This window comes from Saccopteryx leptura, chromosome 3 (assembly GCF_036850995.1).
Source record: "Saccopteryx leptura isolate mSacLep1 chromosome 3, mSacLep1_pri_phased_curated, whole genome shotgun sequence".
Taxonomy (NCBI): Eukaryota; Metazoa; Chordata; class Mammalia; order Chiroptera; family Emballonuridae; genus Saccopteryx; species Saccopteryx leptura.
Window position 1 is genome coordinate 15,508,691 of NC_089505.1, and position 18,451 is coordinate 15,527,141.

The window sequence follows — 18,451 nt, forward strand, 5'->3', positions numbered from 1 at the left end:
ACTGAAAAAAAGTCTGTTTATTTCGTCAAAGGGGCAAGATTATATAATTGGGGGGGGGGAGCTCCTTCCCCAGTGTACTCATAGATTAAATGTGCATACTAATCAAAGTTGTTAAAATGTTGACTATTGAGGAAGGTAATGTTATCATAAATGGTACGAACTGGAAAATGTTCGTCCATTTCATCAGCACAGCTTCTAAGTGGGGGTCAAGCTCAAGGAAGTGTCTCTAAATCTACAACCAACTGAAAACTGTAATCAGAGACTAATTCTGAGCTGAGCCCACATTTATTCACTCACCCAACACCCAGTATTAACTGAGCACTTCCTTACTATGTGTCAGGAACTATCCTGGGCTCTTGGCACTGAAAAACAGCAGGAAAACTACTACTGGATCAGATAAATTTAAAATAAACTAACTGCCATCAGTCCACACAGAACTGATAAATGGAAACAGAAGGATGCGGTCCCCTCCGACCCTCAGAGAATTGTTATACTGAAACCTGATATTTTAAAGAATGTCTTGAAAAAAGAAAAACGGTTCTAAAAAGAAATTTATTAAAAACAAGGCAGAGTTGCATTGATAAAATATGTCACTTTCATATAATCATGATGAAGGGGGGCAGAAATTCCAAAAGAACATGGAAATAGACTCTCTTATCTCCAGCCAGGACTATACCAAAATTGTCCTAAATATATATATAAACTCTTATAAAAAACTGCAAGTAAATATTATAGCAAAGAAACATTCATTAGAATAAATAATGTCGTAACTGACTTTCCTCATCCAACTAGGACTCTGAGCAGAGGGGTCAACCTGCCGTGCCTAGCACTTTATGGGTTAGGGACTGACTTTTTTCAGGGGGAAAAAAGTTATATCCAGAGACTATATTTCAAAGAGGTCATTTAGAGCAGGTTCTCTATTTGTTAAAAAGAAAGAAAAAAAAAGGCCATTAATCCCACAATTAGAATACACCTAACTGCTTCATTCATCCACGTGCTCATCACCCGAGAGCTCAGTACAGGAGCACCCCGCAAATCCCTGAGCACGCACCCCCCGTGCCCTCCCAGTGCACCCCACCCCTCAGCCCCCAGGTCTGTCATCTGATTGCTCAAGTCTTGGAGAAGCTACATTTCCTAGAGGGGAAGATCCAGTATCTCTCTTTGAAGAAAGAGTGATATGAATTTCAAAAATGCTTTTAGTATGTTATTTTTTTTTTCATCTAGAATATCCCATAAAGTTAAGTTGAATGTTTTTTAATGAGAAAAATGTAAAATCATTCTCTCGAGGTGATGGGATCAGAAGTTATTTTTTAGTTTCTTCCGGACACTGTTCTCTAAGGTTTCAAGATCTAAATAAAACTCCAGTGTGCGACCGGCAAGGTGGACGAGGACAGAGGCCTCCAACTGGTCCGGCCCCAAGTTCTGGCCCTGGTCAGGGAAACCAGCACTGTCCTCCAGGACGGCTCAGGACGGTCCTCCTCTCCACGCCGAAACCTGGAGGCCACCCACCGGTAAGCAGGAAGGCTGTCCCTCCGCCAGTGTCCCTTGCCTCTACATGTGACTCAGGGACTCGAGGAGGCGGCCCCAGAGTGTCCATCTGTGAGTGAGAGAAGGGCACCCCTGGCGTGCTTGCTCCTGCGGCCCCGGGCTGGGTGTGCCGCCCATGGCCCAGCCTGAGTACCCTAACCAGGCGCCTGGTGTGGTCCCGGGCATTCCTGGATCCCTTGGTGAAACACCATCAAATATCAGCACTGATGCTAATACCACCTCTGTTTCTAACGGCGACTTTCACATTGTTCTGAGGTGCCTTTGGGGGGTCTCACAGGAGGCACTAGGGAGACAGGAGGGCTTGCCTCCATTTTCCACCCCTCCCAGCAACTGTTTCCATCTATGTTGATGTTTAGATGAAATTTCTTTGAGAGGCAGGATTCTGTTACTTCTCAAAAGACCCTAAAAACCACTGTTTCTAGCTGACCTCACACATGTACAAATTATCTAGCTTAGGCCACAGGTGACTTGACTGCTTGATGCCAGAGGCCAGCAGGGAGGAGATGGCAGTCACTGCCCTTGGCATCTTGGCTTCTCCCTGCTGGAAAATGTGCTCCCCACGTCAGCAACCTCAGGGTCTTGTGCACTCTTTTGAATAAGGTGACACATCTCATAACTGTCATATTTATTTTGATTAGCAGCCCGCCACCTATTTGAACACATTTACCTGAGAGCATGTCATGGGAACAGTTGAGGACAGTAGTTCCCGGCTGTATCCAAGAAAGGGGAATTTCTTCCGGCTTGGGCGAGCCTGAGACCACAATGTCAGCCTCGAGAAGCTGGAAAAAGAACAACGGCACACACGTTTTAACCTGTAGCACAAATACATGTCAGACGATTAATGTCAAGCGATTTCAACGTAAGAGGTCCTTGCAGGGCCCGAGTTCCACACGGATGACACGGACAGAGTCCTGTTAGTGTCACTGATTCACTAATGACGCCCATATTAGCACTGACAGAACGTGATTATTACGTTCTAGAAAGAAAAAGAGACATTAAAAGTTTCTTCAGGGTAGTCACCTCGGCCTGTGGACTCCGTGTGGTATATATAGTCTTTTATATGTTTTCATCACTCACGGCAACATCAAGAAAAGGGGTGGAGCAAAGAAAACTCTAGCAATGGGCCCTGGCCAGTTGGCTCAGTGGTAGAGCGTCGGCCTGGCAAGCGGAAGTCCTGGGTTCGATTCCCGGCCAGGGCACACAGGAGAGGCGCCTATTTGCTTCTCCACCCTTCCCCCTCTCCTTCCTCTCTGTCTCTCTCTTCCCCTCCCGCAGCCAAGGCTCCATTGGAGCAAAGATGGCCTGGGCGCTGGGGATGGCTCCTTGGCCTCTGCCCCAGGCGCTGGAGTGGCTCTGGTAGCAACAGAGCGATGCCCCGGAGGGGCAGAGCATTGCCCCCTGGTGGGCGTGCCAGGTGGATCCCGGTCGGGCGCATGCGGGAGTGTGTCTGACTGTCTCTCCCCGTTTCCAGCTTTAGAAAAAAAAAAAAAAAAGAAAACTCTAGCAATGGAAGGAGGAGACGGGAAGACACACCGGGGTGGGTGGCATCCTGATTCATGCCACAGCGTGGGAGGAACACGAGAGCTGATGTAGCACCGAGGCCACTCGCAGATCTGACCAGCGCAGGGGGCCTCTGGCCTGCACCATCAACCTCAGAGCCATAAGGAACTTCTACTAGAACTAGGGAAGGCTTTTCAAGAGCTAGAGAAAGAATCTCATTTTCTTTGAAGGCCCTGGTTAATCTCTCAAAACACTGCTCATCTGGGGGGGAGAGAGGGGGACAGAAGGCAAACGCTGCCACAAAACACACGCATCACGTCCGTCCTGTTCAGACTCTGACAACACGGAGCTGGAGGACCATGTCTGGTGGGAAGGTCACGTCTAGGGGCAGGGTAAGCGGTTGGCTCTGAGCTCCACCAGAGAACGAGCTCCCACCTGTCCAGGTAACCAACGAAGCAACCGATGATCTGAAACTGAATCCATGTTTGGAGGGACAGAGGCGGAGAAGGAATCTTAGAGCCTTAGGGAGATGGGGGGGTAGCTGCACCTGCACATGGCCACTTGGTGCTGTCAATATCTCACCGAATACCCCAAATATGTGAGGGTGCTGTTTCCTATACCCATTTAACAGACAAAGAACTGAGGTTCAGCAAGTATAAGTATCTCTGTGGGATGTCCTGTTTGCTCGGATGGAGCCAGTCTTGGAATCCTCCGGGAGGTAGGAAGAGAGGGAAGCCGCCTGCCCTCTACTCTCCAACACGGACGGCCCTTCCTCCATGACTCTTGCCACAGACTGCAACGCCCTGCTGCTGCCTCCTCCCCACCGCCCGGTGCTCCACACGTCCGCCCCCATCCTCGGCTTGCACAGGCCGATCGGTGAAGATCCCAGCGGAGGAACCGAGCCGGCTCCTCAGCCTGAGAGTCTGCACCACCGTCTGGGCAGGAGACGGCGTCAGCTAACGTCTCTTCGGTATCTGGGACCAGAGACGGCAGCGAGGGGAAGCAGACCCGTGGCAGTCCGCCCTGGTGTACGAATCAAACGGGCAAGGCTCAGGGCAGCTCCAAGTTGCCCCGACAGAGGAGGAGCAAGGTAACAATGTAAATGCATGTCTTTTCAAAGAGCCAATAAAACCAAGAAACATCCCAGAAACATTCGATCAACTTGATCACGCACACAGGACAAAGTGAATTAACACCCACCGAGCGCCACGAACGAGCCAAACAGTGTCTGCTGTGTTCCGGTCCGGCGCTCTCTGGAGGCGCAGGAAGAAGCCAAATTCTTTGAAGTGGTGTCTCAGTGGACCGACTGTATGTATGCACCACATTAAAAAGACAAGCCCCTGCTAAAACAGCCATTCTTTTCTTAGGCGATGTGGTCACACTACTGTAAAAATGCAGTAAGACGTTTAAAGCCAACGTTACTGACAATCTAGGGTGTTAATGCCACACGTGTTCTCTACTGATAGACCTGAAAAGCTGCTAGACCCTTGGGTGATGTCCTATTTCAGGGGAAAAGTGTTCTTATAGAAAGAGGGTTTTACACATCTGAATAAGAAAACGCATCTCTTCATCTATCTGTACCAGTGCAGATGTTCAACTGCAGTAAGGCTCAAGAGAAACACAAATGTGTAACGCTTGAAAATGATCAGCAGATTAGAAACACCATTTTGCTATATTTTCATGCACAATAGCAGCAGAAAACAGAACATGTCAAACATTTATAAAAAGTTAATATGTACAAGACTGAAATGCTCATTTTGGAAAAAGCTACTAAGAATCACAGGCTCACACAAGTCCCCTAAGAACACTTGGTTTCTTCCTACGTGTGGTGTCTTTGATACAACCTGTTCTTTTCATTACCTATAAATCTCGGCCATCTCCTTCCCACCCCTGAGCTCTGACCTGAACACAACTCTGAAGGGGGCTGTGCTAGGAAGCAGCCGGGGACAGGCGATCCCACAGAGGAAGGACGAAAACCTCCTCCCTTAGCAATGATCACATCAGAGTTGCTAATTCTTTCTGGAAGGGAAAAGTGCTAGATGCTTATATCAATAAATAACCCACTGAGGACCAGGGAAGATTTTAATGAGCTAAAAATTCAAGGAGACTCATCGTCTAACTGGCAGTTCCACTTTCCTCCTCCCAGATGGGAAGACGCTGGCCAGAGCCTGGCTTGAAACTTTACCTCCCAACAAAATATTGCTTTCTCTGCTGAGAATTGAGTAGAAACAGCTTAAAGAGAACCGCCCACTCCCCAGGCAGAAGACCAAATGTTAAAACAATAGCAAGATGCAGAGACGCAGACATTTATTTAACACGGAGCATATGGGAGGGCCGCAAAGCTTAGACGACATGAAAAATGTTTCTCCCTAACTCATGGATTTTTAAGAGGGGTGGCGGTGGCAAGTGTCGGAACATGAAGCGGGAGGAAAGACGTGATTTGCAAAGTTATGAGGAACATCCTAATTTTGTATTTAGCAAATACAATGCATTTATTTATTTATTTATAAGGTGAGAGGGGAGATAGTGAGGCAGATTATCATTTGCACCCCAACCAGGATCCACTTGGCAACTCTATCTGGGGATGATGCTTGAGTACCAAGCTATTTTTAGCACCTGTGGCTGATGTACTCCAATAGCGCTATCCTCAATGCCCAGGGCCAAGCTCAAACCAACTGAGCCACTGGCTATGGGAGGGGAAGAGGGAGAGAAGGGGGAAAGGTGGGGGGAGAAGCAGATGGCCACTTCTCCTGTGTGCCCTGACTGGGAATCGAACCTAGGACGTCCATATGCCGGGCAATGCTCTATCCACAGAGCCACTGGCCAGGGCTTGCAAACAAAATGCATTTTAATATTTAAACTACAGAAAGTACAGCCTCACCATCCTTGGCTAGAAGACAGTTTACCTTCTGCTATTGATATATGTCAAAAGGGTACATTTGAGAATCTCAAGTATGAGAATTGTATATACTGTATTCTAAAGCCTGGGGTGGGTTAAAGAAAAGTAAAAAAAAGGTTGAGAGCTATTTTTGAAGAATTGTGGTTTATACTACTTGAGACTACAAAACCTATTTCCATGTCCTTCAAAAGTTATCAGCACAGTTCAGAAAGTAAAGCTCAAAATGAAGAACAGTGCTTTAAAAAAAATCAACAGCAGGTGCTTTCTCCGGCAAAGACGGGATTCTAAAATTACACTCCCTCGGGAGCATAAAGGTGACCCAGGCTTCTTTAGTGACCACGCTCATTCACCTGCCACCTCTCGTGTGACCCATGGACACTGAGGTCACTGAGGATTGAAAAGGAAGTCCCAGCCTATGGCTCCACAATGTAGGCGCACAGGACAAACCTGTGGCATAGGGAAAAAAAAATGACGAAACACTCAGTTGCTACTGATCTTGCCCGCACAGTTTGGAAAGTAAGTTTTACTGGTATTTCACACCTGGATCGACACCGGCACCCTTGATCAGTCCCTGTGTTTGGCTGGGCAGCTGTCACACACAGACGGAATAGGGAGGACTCCCCAGGGAGGCGGCCTCTCACTTTTAAGGGACAGGAGACACATGGTGGTTTGTGTGAGCCCAGTTAAGTGGCTTTCAAGATCGTGTCATGTTCCACGGAAGGCTCTTCCCAGAGCCCTGCAGTTGACAGAGGGCCCCAGAATCTTAGGTGGCATGGAAGTGCCCGATGAGCTCATGGCAAAGCCCTAAAAAGAGGTGTTTTTCTTTTTTTTATGGAATATCATTTTTTTTTTTCAGTAAATGCCAAATTTCCACATTTGCTGACTTTTTCTTGGTAACAGACAAGTCGCGGGCAGACTGAGCTACTTTCTTTGGTTGCCCTTACACCATGAGACACGTTTTAGGCAGACGATTCTGGAAGCTGGGTGGAGAAGGGGGCGGCGCGGGTGAGAGGTGAGGAGACGGCTGGGCTGGGAGGAAGCCGGATGCCCTGGGCATGGAGCTGAGGGTCAGGAAGGAGGGGGACCCAGCTGGGGCTCCAGCCACACACAGATGTAGTTAAATCCGGCAGCTCGGGTACGAGCTCCGAGGGAAACAGGAAGAATGAGAAAAGGGGCCACAGGACATCTCCGGAGAGGACTCCTCTTAAGTGGTCAGACAAGAGGAACAAATGACACAACTCTGCTGTGCCCAAGGGGAGGTGTCTTCACACAGGTGAAGGGGAAAGGGTGTGGTTGACAGGTTTGAATGGCGCCCAATGGGCAAGCCAGCTAAAAGCAAAAATAATAATAATAATAAAAATAAAAAAGATTAAAAGTCCATTTTGGGCAATCAGGAATTCATCACTGACTTTACTACAGAAATGGGCACTGGGAACCACACCTGGTAACTTCTTGCCCTTTGAGTGGAGTGTGTTCTTTACACTATGGAGATTTAATGCAGGCAGGGTTTTCACGAGCAGAACCCTTCTTTATACATATATTATTCTTCGAATGTCTAATTTCTTGTTTGAGTTAACAGAACACCGACAATAAGATTACTGCTTTGTACTCATAGATCAAAATCCGTATTTTCCCGAAAATACAAAGCACACTATCAAATAGAAAGGTTAACATGGCTGCGTAAACACTTCAAAATAAGAATGTCCAACCCATTTCATTCAGATGTTGTAATACTTTGGCAAGATGGGAGAATGACAAACCCAGCAAGAGGTAATTCCCCCCCAATTCATGCACCCCAAGTGATCTCATCCTGGGAGAATCTTCCTTTCAGGAACTGGAAATGTTTCTTTTTTCCACTGTCCTCCGTGATCAGTAGAACAGATCACTGGCCTTGAAAATTAAGACCTACCTTATGGTTATTTCACAAATCAGAATGACTATGGGCCAAGGAGACAATGAGGGCTTATGATCACAGCGCTTATCTACCTTTCCCCCCCCCAAAAGCTAATAAATGACCTTCCTTTTTCCAAATGTTCCTAAGTCCACCTCTTACATCACCAGTCAACGTATTTACTGCTCCGTGAAGGAGAAAAGAATATCAAAGATACATGGTTGTGTCCAAAACGATGGAAAAAACAGTTAATCCCTCTTCAAGTGACCTTGACACTCCCCTAAGTTATGACAGATGATAAAAGGAAGCACAACTCAAATCTAGTAATGACTTGTCAAAGATAGTTCCCTTCTGCACAGCAGAGGAAAGACATAAACTCAGAATGGAGGGCGGCGAGGCGCAGAAAGACTTGGTGCACGCATGTGCGTGCGGACAGGGAACCTAGCGGGACAGAGACTCGGAACCATGTGGCAAAAAAATGAGGAAGTGCCCAAGTGACAGTTTCCAGAACCAGCCGCACATCACAGAGGCAGGACAGCCCCCCATGATTTACGCTTATGCTGCTAACCACGAGCTTTAATGTCCACAGCATGTGCGAGCGAATGCAAATTGCTGTGGCCGTGGAAACTTAGCTCTGCACTCCCTGACACATTCACGCTCTCCAGGTCTGGACCTCGGATGGCACATCAAGAGTCCTGCATGCTACGTGCTTCCAGGAACTCTCGGGGACTCGGCTGCTTCTGCTGAGAAGTGAGGACGTTGCACTTGACAGCAAGGATGGGAAGAGTGCTCTGGGTCCAGTCCCAGGCTCTGGATTCCAGTCTAGGCTCTGTTCCTTTTCACCGATGACCATGGTGAAGGAACCCTGCCCGACACCTGGTTTTCCAGGGTTTTCATACAATTAATGAGATAATATACAAAGAGGCCTGGGAAACTAACTCTATATAAATATAAGGTGCATTACTGTCATGGTATAGATTATGTTTAAGACCTTCCGATTAAAGTATTCTAATTCTGTATCCTTAAAAAGCATTAACACCAGAGAAGAAGGGGTGAAAACTGAAGCCAGGCTCTGCTGATGGGGCAGAAAGGGGAACAGGGATGATACATAGGGCTGGGGTGACATAACTGGCCTGTTCTCTGAGGACACAGCCGGGAGCCCGCATCCTTTTGTGCAAGGTACACCTTGGACCATCTAAGCCTATCCGGCCTGGGGCTTTACACGGCCCCCTCTTGATCACATGTCCATTAATTTCAACAGATTCTCTCAAAAATCCTGTTCTCAACATTGCTAAATTTAAGTGGCCTGATTTGGGGGCTCTTATAAAAGTCTTAGTCACCCCCTTTGGGGGTATTAATAAGTAAGGCACGGATGAGGCAGAAGCAACAGTGAGAAGAATGAGAGCTGACACCCAAAGGCACCTACAGGCCTTGAATATTAAAAAAACCTGTCAAAGCAAGCACAGGGGCCTTCATTGCTCAGGTCACCACATCACACGTTACTGAGTAACCCTGGTATTGGTTTGGCATAAGATATGTGGTCTTCTGGGGTCAGGGGCTGTTCGTGCCCCCCCCCCCACAACAATGAGGCCATCCTCCTGCCCTGCCCTCAGTATGGCGGACATTTTCCCTCTGAGGACTGAGCCCAGAGGGGTGGTGAGAAGCCCAGGCCTCAGGGAGGGAACAGCACTCAGTCTAGTTCAGCTTCCTTCTCTTTAAAAGGGTGTCTGTCGGATTATTCACTGCTGGCATAAAACAACAGTGAACTCAACAGTCTAATGTTCTGATGTTCCCAGTACAAGCTGTCAGGTACTTTGGGTTTTAAAGACCGGTGATTAGACTTGACGTTGATTATCTGGAATAAGAGCGGAGGACACAGGGCAGTGAGGGAAAACACAGGCTATAGTGTCACCACTATCATTTTCTAAATTGTAGATATTTGGAATTTGGAGTGTCTTTACTTCTCTGAGCCTCAGTTTCCTCATCTGTGATACCAGGGGAATGAGAGTCCTGCCTTGTAGGATGACGGTGTGGACTCAGTGAGAAAACGGAAGCAAAGGATAGCATCTGGCTCACAGTAACCACTGACTCGATTCGTGTTAGCCACCGTCATTGCTGTTATAGTATGATACTGGTTTAAGTGAAGCCCCTCCTGCTAAAAAAAAATTATCCTGCTCATCTGAAGCCTTAAAGGCTAGAAGACAGGGGGATGGCAGGTTTATAGTGCTGGAAGGAAAAAAACCTGTCAACCGAGAATTCTATATCCAGCAAAACTGTATTTCAAAAAAATCTGAAGAAGAAACTCATTCATTTGCATATTAATAAAAGCCAAGAGAGTGCATTAGCACTAGACTTGCCCTACAAGAAATGTGAAAAGCAGTTCTTCAGGTTGCAATGAGGGGACATGAGATAGTAACTCTAAGCCATATGGACAAAGATCTCCAGAAAAGCCAGTATTATTGTATTTTTGGTTTATAACTACACTTTTTATTTCCTACAGGATTTAAAAGAGAAATGCATCAAAAATTATAAGTATAAAAAAAGAAAAGGATTATCTTGTAACTCACTAATCTAGTCCAGTTTAAAAGCTAATGTTTTCCCCCACCCCTATCTTGGAAAAGAAATTATTTTTTTTTTTTTCAAGATTTCACATGCCCAACACAAATATATTTAGAATTTTCCAATTCACTATAAAAAGCTTCTTATAAGCCATGCTATGCTCTGAATTTAAACTGGTAACAACTTTGTGATCATTTAGCTTTGCTCCCAAACAAGACAATTTGATTCATCAAATGTGAAAGACCTGTGTTTTTTCCCCGTTAGTTCTAGTCCTGAGGGTGTCTGTGCTCAGAAGAAGGAGAAAGAGATCCTCTGAGAAAAAGAAAATAAAACGGTTCTCTTATTTCTAGGCTGTTTCTTATATACGCAGCTGGGATGGACACAGTTTGTCACAGCTGGAGGCCATTTGCCATCGTGGCCCAGCTGTGTCTCACACAGATGCAGAGAAGGCTCTCAGCTGGGGTGGGAGCAAGCAGGCACCACACACGCAGAGCGCCGTGCTGCCGGTCACCCTCTTCCCTGGAGAGGGTACCACTCTGCCTCCTAACAACTAGATGCAGAACATTCTCTCACCTCGGACTGTGCTCGGCATGAAGGTGAACAACAACTCAATAGGGTGAAGAAGAGGATATCTCCAGATCTAGGACACTTCTCACTGGGCGATGGCTCTGTCCCATCCCCACATTGGGGTCACTTCTAGGGGCCTGGGAAGCTGAGTGTGGGGCTGGAGCAAGTAGGTTATTTCTTAGCCCTCTGCAAAAGCATCACACCCAGCGCTCTGCTCACCGACATCTGATGCTCCATTGCATGCGGCTCATTTGGACAAATGCCCAGACATTCTTCCCCTCCCCCAAACATAAATGCATAACGCATCTCAGAGCTCAGACACAAAGCAGGAAACGGATTCTTAATTTTCAGGGATACACTCAGAAGGGCATCGGCGATAAAGCTACCACATACAGGAACCTCCTGTTTTCTGTAGAACTCTAAAGTGGCCAATCTCAATTTCTCACACTATGGCTCCATGGAGATTTTATGTGTTGTTGGTATTCAAAGACTATCCTTAGATTAGGCAGGCGGATAGACAAAGGATCTGTTTCTATTTAATCAACTGGATGTAACTGCTCCTCAAAATTGTAGGACATGGAAGGGATAATTGGTAAACCAGAAATCCCCAGCAGACGTGATTTGAAATAAAGTGGCTTCCGAGCAACAGAGGAACCATGCGAAGGCAGAGGTCCACAGCTGGGGACCAGAGGGCTCTCCATTGCGTTAATTAAAGGTGATAACAGCCTGACCAGGCGGTGGTGCATTGGATAGAGCACCGACCTGGGATGCTGAGGACCCAGGTTCAAAATCTCGAGGTCACTGGCTTGAGCGTGGACTCAGCTGGCTTGAGCGTGGGCTCACCAGCTTGAGCGCGGCGTCGCCAGCTTGGGCACAGGGTCACCGGCTTGAGCATGGGATCAAAGACATGACCCCATGGTCTCTGGCTTGAAGCCCAAGGTCACTGTCTTGAGCAAGGGGTCACTGGCTCAGCTGGAGCCCCCGGAAAAGGCACGAATGAGAAAGCAGTCAGTGAATAACTAAAGCACAGCAACTACCAGTTGATGCTCCTCATCTTTCTGATTGTCTGTCCCTGTCTGTCCCTTCCCCTGCTCTCTCACTGTCTCTCTAGCAAAAAATAAATAAAAATAAATGGTGATAACACTCTTGGTGAGGACCAGAGGGGGAGCTGGGCCTGGCCGACACCGGGCACCCACTTTCTCTCAGACCTTGTCTTTCAGTTTCTCTTTGGCTGAGTTCACTTGGCTTCCACATGCCGTCGGAAGCCTCACAGAGCGACTCCCTCCTTCCCCCCAGCCATGCAGTGAGGCAGGCATTCCAGGCTTCCAATGAGGGATCCTGGACTCGGCTAGGCTTCATCCCCTTACAATTTGATGGACCCAACTGCCTTCCTACATGGTGGGTCAATTACACATCTGTACGGTGAAACGCGCCAGTGTCTTTCCTGACTCACCATTAACAGCAGCCCAGCTGTGAATGTGGATATTAATATTAACAGGCGCCCAAGTCTGTGCTGAGCAAACGCACACAATTTTTGGACCCTCAGAGCAGCCCTGTGAGGTAAGGAGTACCATGATCCCCATTCTACACACGAAGAGACGAGTTCCCAGCAGTGAAGCGAGGGCTAAGGCTTGAACTCAGAGCTGTCTGTCGCCGAAGCCTATGCTCCACTGGTTACCGAGGACGCAGATGTGCCTGACTCCAGACCTTCGAAAGCAGTTCCCACTGGCTACAGGCAGGCCGGGATTACTTGCAGGTCATCCCAAACGTGAAAGGTTGGAAGGGGTTTAGGAGGTGGTAGACAGGACCCTGGTGTTACATGGGCATGCCTTGACCCAGAAACCCCTCTTTGGAAAACTCCAACCAGATGCCCAACAGGGATTCTCGTTCCATGCCAGGTACAAATAAGCACGTAAGAAATGACTTCCAAAGATAATTTCCTTCGACATAGTAGCCACAAGCCTTTAGTTTCCCTAACGTATCACTGCTGATCACACTGAGAAGCTAAGTGGACAAGGATCTTAAAACGCACTATTATTTACTGCTGATGAAATTAGATGCAAAAATCTCAATCTGTTGTTGAACTAGTACATTCAATGTTTCTCATGGTGAGTGATGCTCTTCCAAGGGTGTGGCGGGAGTGGACACAGCCTGTCCCACTTGGGAGCCCCAGGACGCTAACATATGCCTAGATGCTCTCTGAACCATATTAACTGCCACTCTTTGACTGTGGTCTGCAGAGGGCCTACTGACCATATGAAACAAGGCATAGGAATAGTGAAAAGTCAAAGTCAGACAGAGAGGTATGGAGACATTTTGGTGGGAAGGTTAAGTGGTTGGTGACGTCCTAAGTACTAGCATGAAAAATGGTGGGATGGGAGCCTGTCATTCGTAAGTAGCTAGGCAGAGAGGGCCAAATACCAGACACCAAATAAACTTCAAAGACAAGTATGGGGAGCCCCGAACCTTTCTTTCCATATTTTTCACTACAAAGACGAGTCAATAAAAAAGAGTGAGAGCTGACAGGCTCCGAGATTCACGGTGGTGCTGTTGTAAGTACCAAGGACTCAGGAAACAAAATGCGTGAGCAACGTGAGCTTTCGGAGAGAACCTTCTTAGATTTATGAAAATGGAAATGTTACCCAGTTTCTAGATTCCCTAGAGAGTAAAGCTACTTAATCGTTCGCAAAGTTAGAACGAGATTTATCCCAGAGAAGTCAGGTGATTTATTTCCACAATAAAAATTACTTTAAAAGGTGTCTTTGTTTTTCAAAAATACAGATACAGCGAGCAAAAGTATCTGTGACAGCTGTGAAAACATTCCATGGCCAGCGAAGGCATTTTTCTCTCTTTTACCCCAGCTGTTCAGTGCAGGGCAAGGTTTGTTTTCCTCTTCTCTTCCACTAAGCTTCCAAAGCAGAAATTCCGGGCTCTAAATTACAAAGCACTGCCTTCGAATTTTCTTGACTAGGCTGCCACCATGTGGTGAACGCTAAAGAAAACCGAACACAACACAATGGTTTGCTTTGAGTTGCAAGACCAACTTCCTGAGCTGTCTTAAAACAAGAAAGAACTAGATAGGTTTGACCCACTTGCCACTCAAACACTTGAAGTCCCAGACGAGATGCCAGCCTTCCCCGGGCAGGATGACCACTTGTCTGTGTTCATGCTCACGCAGAAACATGGCGGAGATGTACTTTCAGATTTTGTTCTGTGCTAATTTATTGCACTTGATGTGCTTTGACATTACGTTGCTGGATGTTTGTGAAATGCGTTGGGATATTTTGAAATTAAAAACTGTATTAACGATTCAAGACATAAAACTATACATATATAAAAAGATAATGTAACATACCTGGACACCCTATCCATTGTCTAGTGTAAGAAAAAAGACATGACCAATACAAGTGAAGGTCCCCAAGTCTCCTCCCTATCTACACCACATCTTTGTTCCTACAAATGGTTTCCCTAACTTGGTTCACACTTCCCATTCACTTCTATATGCTTTTATTTCATATGTGTGTAGCCCTACAAATATATACCAGGTAGTATTGTTATTTTGACCTTATGTAAGTGGTGTTCATGAAATGAAATGTATCCTTCTGCAATATTCATCTTGCTTTTTTCAATGAATGCTGTTTTAAAAAGTCCCTCCATATTGATATTTACAGCTTTAGTTTTCTCTCAAGAGCGTCGTGTTTTTGTTCTTGTGCTTCCATATAAATTTTAGAATCAGCTTGTCAAATTCTACAAAACAATATTATGTCGGATTTTGATTCAAACTTATAGATTAATCTGGGGAGAATTAGTATCTTGAAGATATTGAGTCTTCTTATCCATGCGTTTATTTGGGTCTTAATGAGTTTCATTAAAATTACATAATTCCTTTCAAATGGTCAGAAATAACTTTTGTTAAATTTGTTCCCAGGTACTTCATATTCTTATTGCTATTAAAAAGTGTAAATTTTGCCCTGGCCGGTTGGCTCAGTGGTAGAGAGTCAGCCTGGCATGCGGAAGTCCCAAGTTCGATTCCCAGCCAGGGCACACAGGAGAGGCGCCCATCTGCTTCTCCACCCCTCCCCCTCTCCTTCCTCTCTGTCTCTCTCTTCCCCTCCTGCAGCCAAGGCTCCATTGGAGCAAAGTTGGCCCGGGCGCTGGGGATGGTTCCATGGCCTCTGCCTCAGGCGCTAGAGTGGCTTTGGTCGCAACAGAGCAATGCCCCAGATGGGCAGAGCAACGCCCCAGATGGGCAGAGCATCGCCCCCTGGTGGGCATGCCGGGTGGATCCAGGTTGGGCGCATGCGGGAGTCTGATTGCCTCCCCGTTTCCAGCTTCAGAAAAATACAAAAAAAAAAAAAAAGTGTATTTTTTTTAAATGTAATTTCCTAACTGTAGATGTACTATTTAGAAATGCAATTGGTTTCTGCAAGTTCATTTTATAACCAAGAATCCAGCTAAACGGTTACTAGTTCTCACAGTTTTTAATAGACTCTTTTGAACATTTTTAGGTAGACAGCCATATCATCTAGGATTAAAGACAGTTGGGTGTCTTCCTTTCTAATCATTATACATTTTCTTTCTTTCTTTCTATTACAGTTTGTCTACGAATTCCTATAGAGTGCTCATTAATAGTACTATAACAGGTACCCTTTGTTTTTCCAAATTTAAAAAGAAACATTTCTAATATTTCAATATTAAATGAGATACTTGCTCTAAGTTTTCATAGATGTTTTACTGAATTAAGGAATCTCTTTAGATCCCAATCTAAGAGGTTTTCTACATAAAGGATACTAGATTTTATCACATGACTTTTCTTCAGCTCCTATAGTAAGTGTCTAGTTTTTAACCTGATGATATGGTAGATTACAGTAATAGCTTTCCTGATGTTAAACCACTCTTGTTGTTGTTGTCATTCTTAACATGGCTGGTGTTCTCTCTTTTGGTCTTGATTATTTTGGCTAATGGTGTGTCTGTATTGCTAGACTTTTACAGAAACCAACTTTGGGCTTTGTTGATAATCTCTCATATATATTTGTTTTCTGTTACATTAATCTATGCTCTTCATCGTATCCATCTTTTGAGTTTTTCTGCGGTTCCTTCCCCAACGTCTTACGTGATATATACGTAGCCTCTACATTTCCGGCCCTTCTCCTTTTCTAATGCAAGCGCTTAAGGTTCTGTTTCTTTTTTTTTTTTTTTAAATATTTTATTTATTGATTTTTTTAGAGAGAGAGACAGAGAGAGAGAGAAGGGGGAGGAGCAGGAAGTATCAACTCCCATATGTGCCTTGACCAGGCAAGCCCAAGGTTTCGAACCGGCAACCTCAGTGTTCCAGGTCGACGCTTTATCCCACTGCGCCACCACAGGTCAGGCTCTGTTTCTAACAGGTGTGATGCTTACCTTGCTTTGCAGCCGAGCCGTTTTCCACTGGGAGGTCATCATCATGGAACCCTTCCTCTGGAACAGGCACTGGAGGGTGGCTTCCAAAGACCCATGGGCTCCCACTACCAAAATCTTCTTTCCCTCTAAGTGGACACCTGTCCACCAAATGGAAAGTAGCATTACAATCCAAATATCAGAGCCTCTCTAAGATACAGCTTTAATGGAAAGAAAAATAACCTTGTAAAACTAGGCCCTCGGAGCACCGCCCCACAACAATTAAGCCAAATTTACTCTTTCTTTGCAAATGTTATGGTAGAGTAACCAAGAATCACCATCCTATTCATCCCAAGGATGAAAAAACACTGTCTATATGAATTATCTGAGATTTGAGCCTTATAGCCAGTGTCCTAAAGGTATACCTTGAAAGTTAATCTTCTAATTGAACTTTAGTAAATATTTTGGTATTTTTGTTTGACTGTTGCTTGTTCAGGTGAGAGGGAGGGGCATTTGCCTCTTTTTTCCTCAAGCTGTAGTAGAGAAAAATTTAGTTAGTTGAATTTTTACATACTCAGCTAGAGTCCTGTCAATGTGAAAAATGTCCAAACCTGTATAAATTTTTGTGAGTTTATTTGAGCCAAACTGTCAACAATTGCTGGGAAGCCAAGTCCCAGTGAACGGAGAGAATGCTCCAGAAAGTGGTGGTTTCACCACTTCACACAGCAGAATTAAAGGAGAAGACTAGGGGTTCCGTGAAACCCATTGGTGATAGAGGAGGGAGGGGGGAGAAAGCAAAGTGGGGACGTCCCTGAGACTGGAGAAAAAATAGAAGGAACAGACACAGACTTATGCAGGCTTCATAGTTATCAGTTAACAATTAACATGATAATAATAACAATGAGGTGATTTGTGCTCTCTGCTCTGTGGGGTGGTTATGCCCCAAAGGAGCTGGAAAAGAAGATTACTCTTACATTTTCTTTCTTTTTTTTTTGTATTTTTCTGAAGCTGGAAACGGGGAGGCAATCAGACAGACTCCCGCATGCGCCCGACCGGGATCCACCAGGCACGCCCACCAGGGGGCGATGCTCTGCCCATCCGGGGCGTTGCTCTGTCGCGACCAGAGCCACTCTAGCGCCTGGGGCAGAGGCCAAGGAGCCATCCCCAGCGCCTGGGCCATCTTTTGCTCCAATGGAGCCTCGGCTGCGGGAGGGGAAGAGAGAGACATAGAGGAAGGAAAGGGGGAGGGATGGAGAAGCAGATGGGCGCCTCTCCTGTGTACCCTGGCCGGGAATTGAACCCGGGACTTCCGCACGCCAGGCTGATGCTCTACCACTGAGCCAACTGGCCAGGGCCCTACTCTTACATTTTCAAGGAATATTATCAGGTCATTGTAGATGCAAAAAGACAACAGGCTCAATTAAAGTAAGCATGGACCTTTGTTAGAGAAAAATACCGCCCTAGGACAGAACTGCTTCTACTTATAAAGTTTTCATTTCAAACCATCCTGTGTGGTCACTTTAGGTCTCTGAGTCTGCGAGGCCACCAGGCAGGCCTCTCCTGAGCTGGTCAGGTTCAGCATGGGGCCCCTTTTCCCTCTATAGTCCATAAATATGTGAGACACCAGTAACAATTTACTCACTAAATTTAATAACCAAGAGGAAGAAATTATTCGTGTATCTGTCACGAACATAAAAATACAACATCAAGGGGGAAGTGATGGAAATTAAATACTTATGACTCAGAGATACTGCTCACTGATAAATCCCAATCTCGGTCTCTATGAATAGACCCTAAACCAGTGGCAGTCAACCTGGTCCCTACTGCCCACTAGTGGGCGTTCCAGCTTTCATGGTGGGCGGTAGCGGAGCAACCAAAGTATAAATAAAAAGATAGATTTAACTACAGTAAGTTGTTTTATAAAGATTTATTCTGCCAAACTTAGTGAAAATCCGACATAAAGTACTTGGTAAGTAATTATTATTATATGCTTTAACTTGCTGTAACTCTGCTTTAAAAATTTTATAAAGTACAGTTACTTCCTTACTTTATAAATCACCATTACTGTGGAACCGGTGGGCGGTTAGAAAATTTTACTACTAACAGAGATA

General features: G+C 45.7%; 1 protein-coding gene across 1 annotated transcript in view; it reads right to left on the minus strand.

The window, feature by feature from the left end:
- Window positions 1-18,451, minus strand: part of MTHFD1L (methylenetetrahydrofolate dehydrogenase (NADP+ dependent) 1 like) — a 186,909-nt gene that overhangs the window by 152,004 nt on the left and 16,454 nt on the right. Inside the window, exons 7-8 of the mRNA XM_066372996.1 lie at window positions 16,365-16,501; window positions 2,216-2,327 (exon numbers count right to left, since the gene is read on the minus strand). Of these exons, the coding sequence (XP_066229093.1) occupies window positions 2,216-2,327; window positions 16,365-16,501 (249 nt within the window). The remainder of the gene's footprint in view (window positions 1-2,215; window positions 2,328-16,364; window positions 16,502-18,451) is intronic.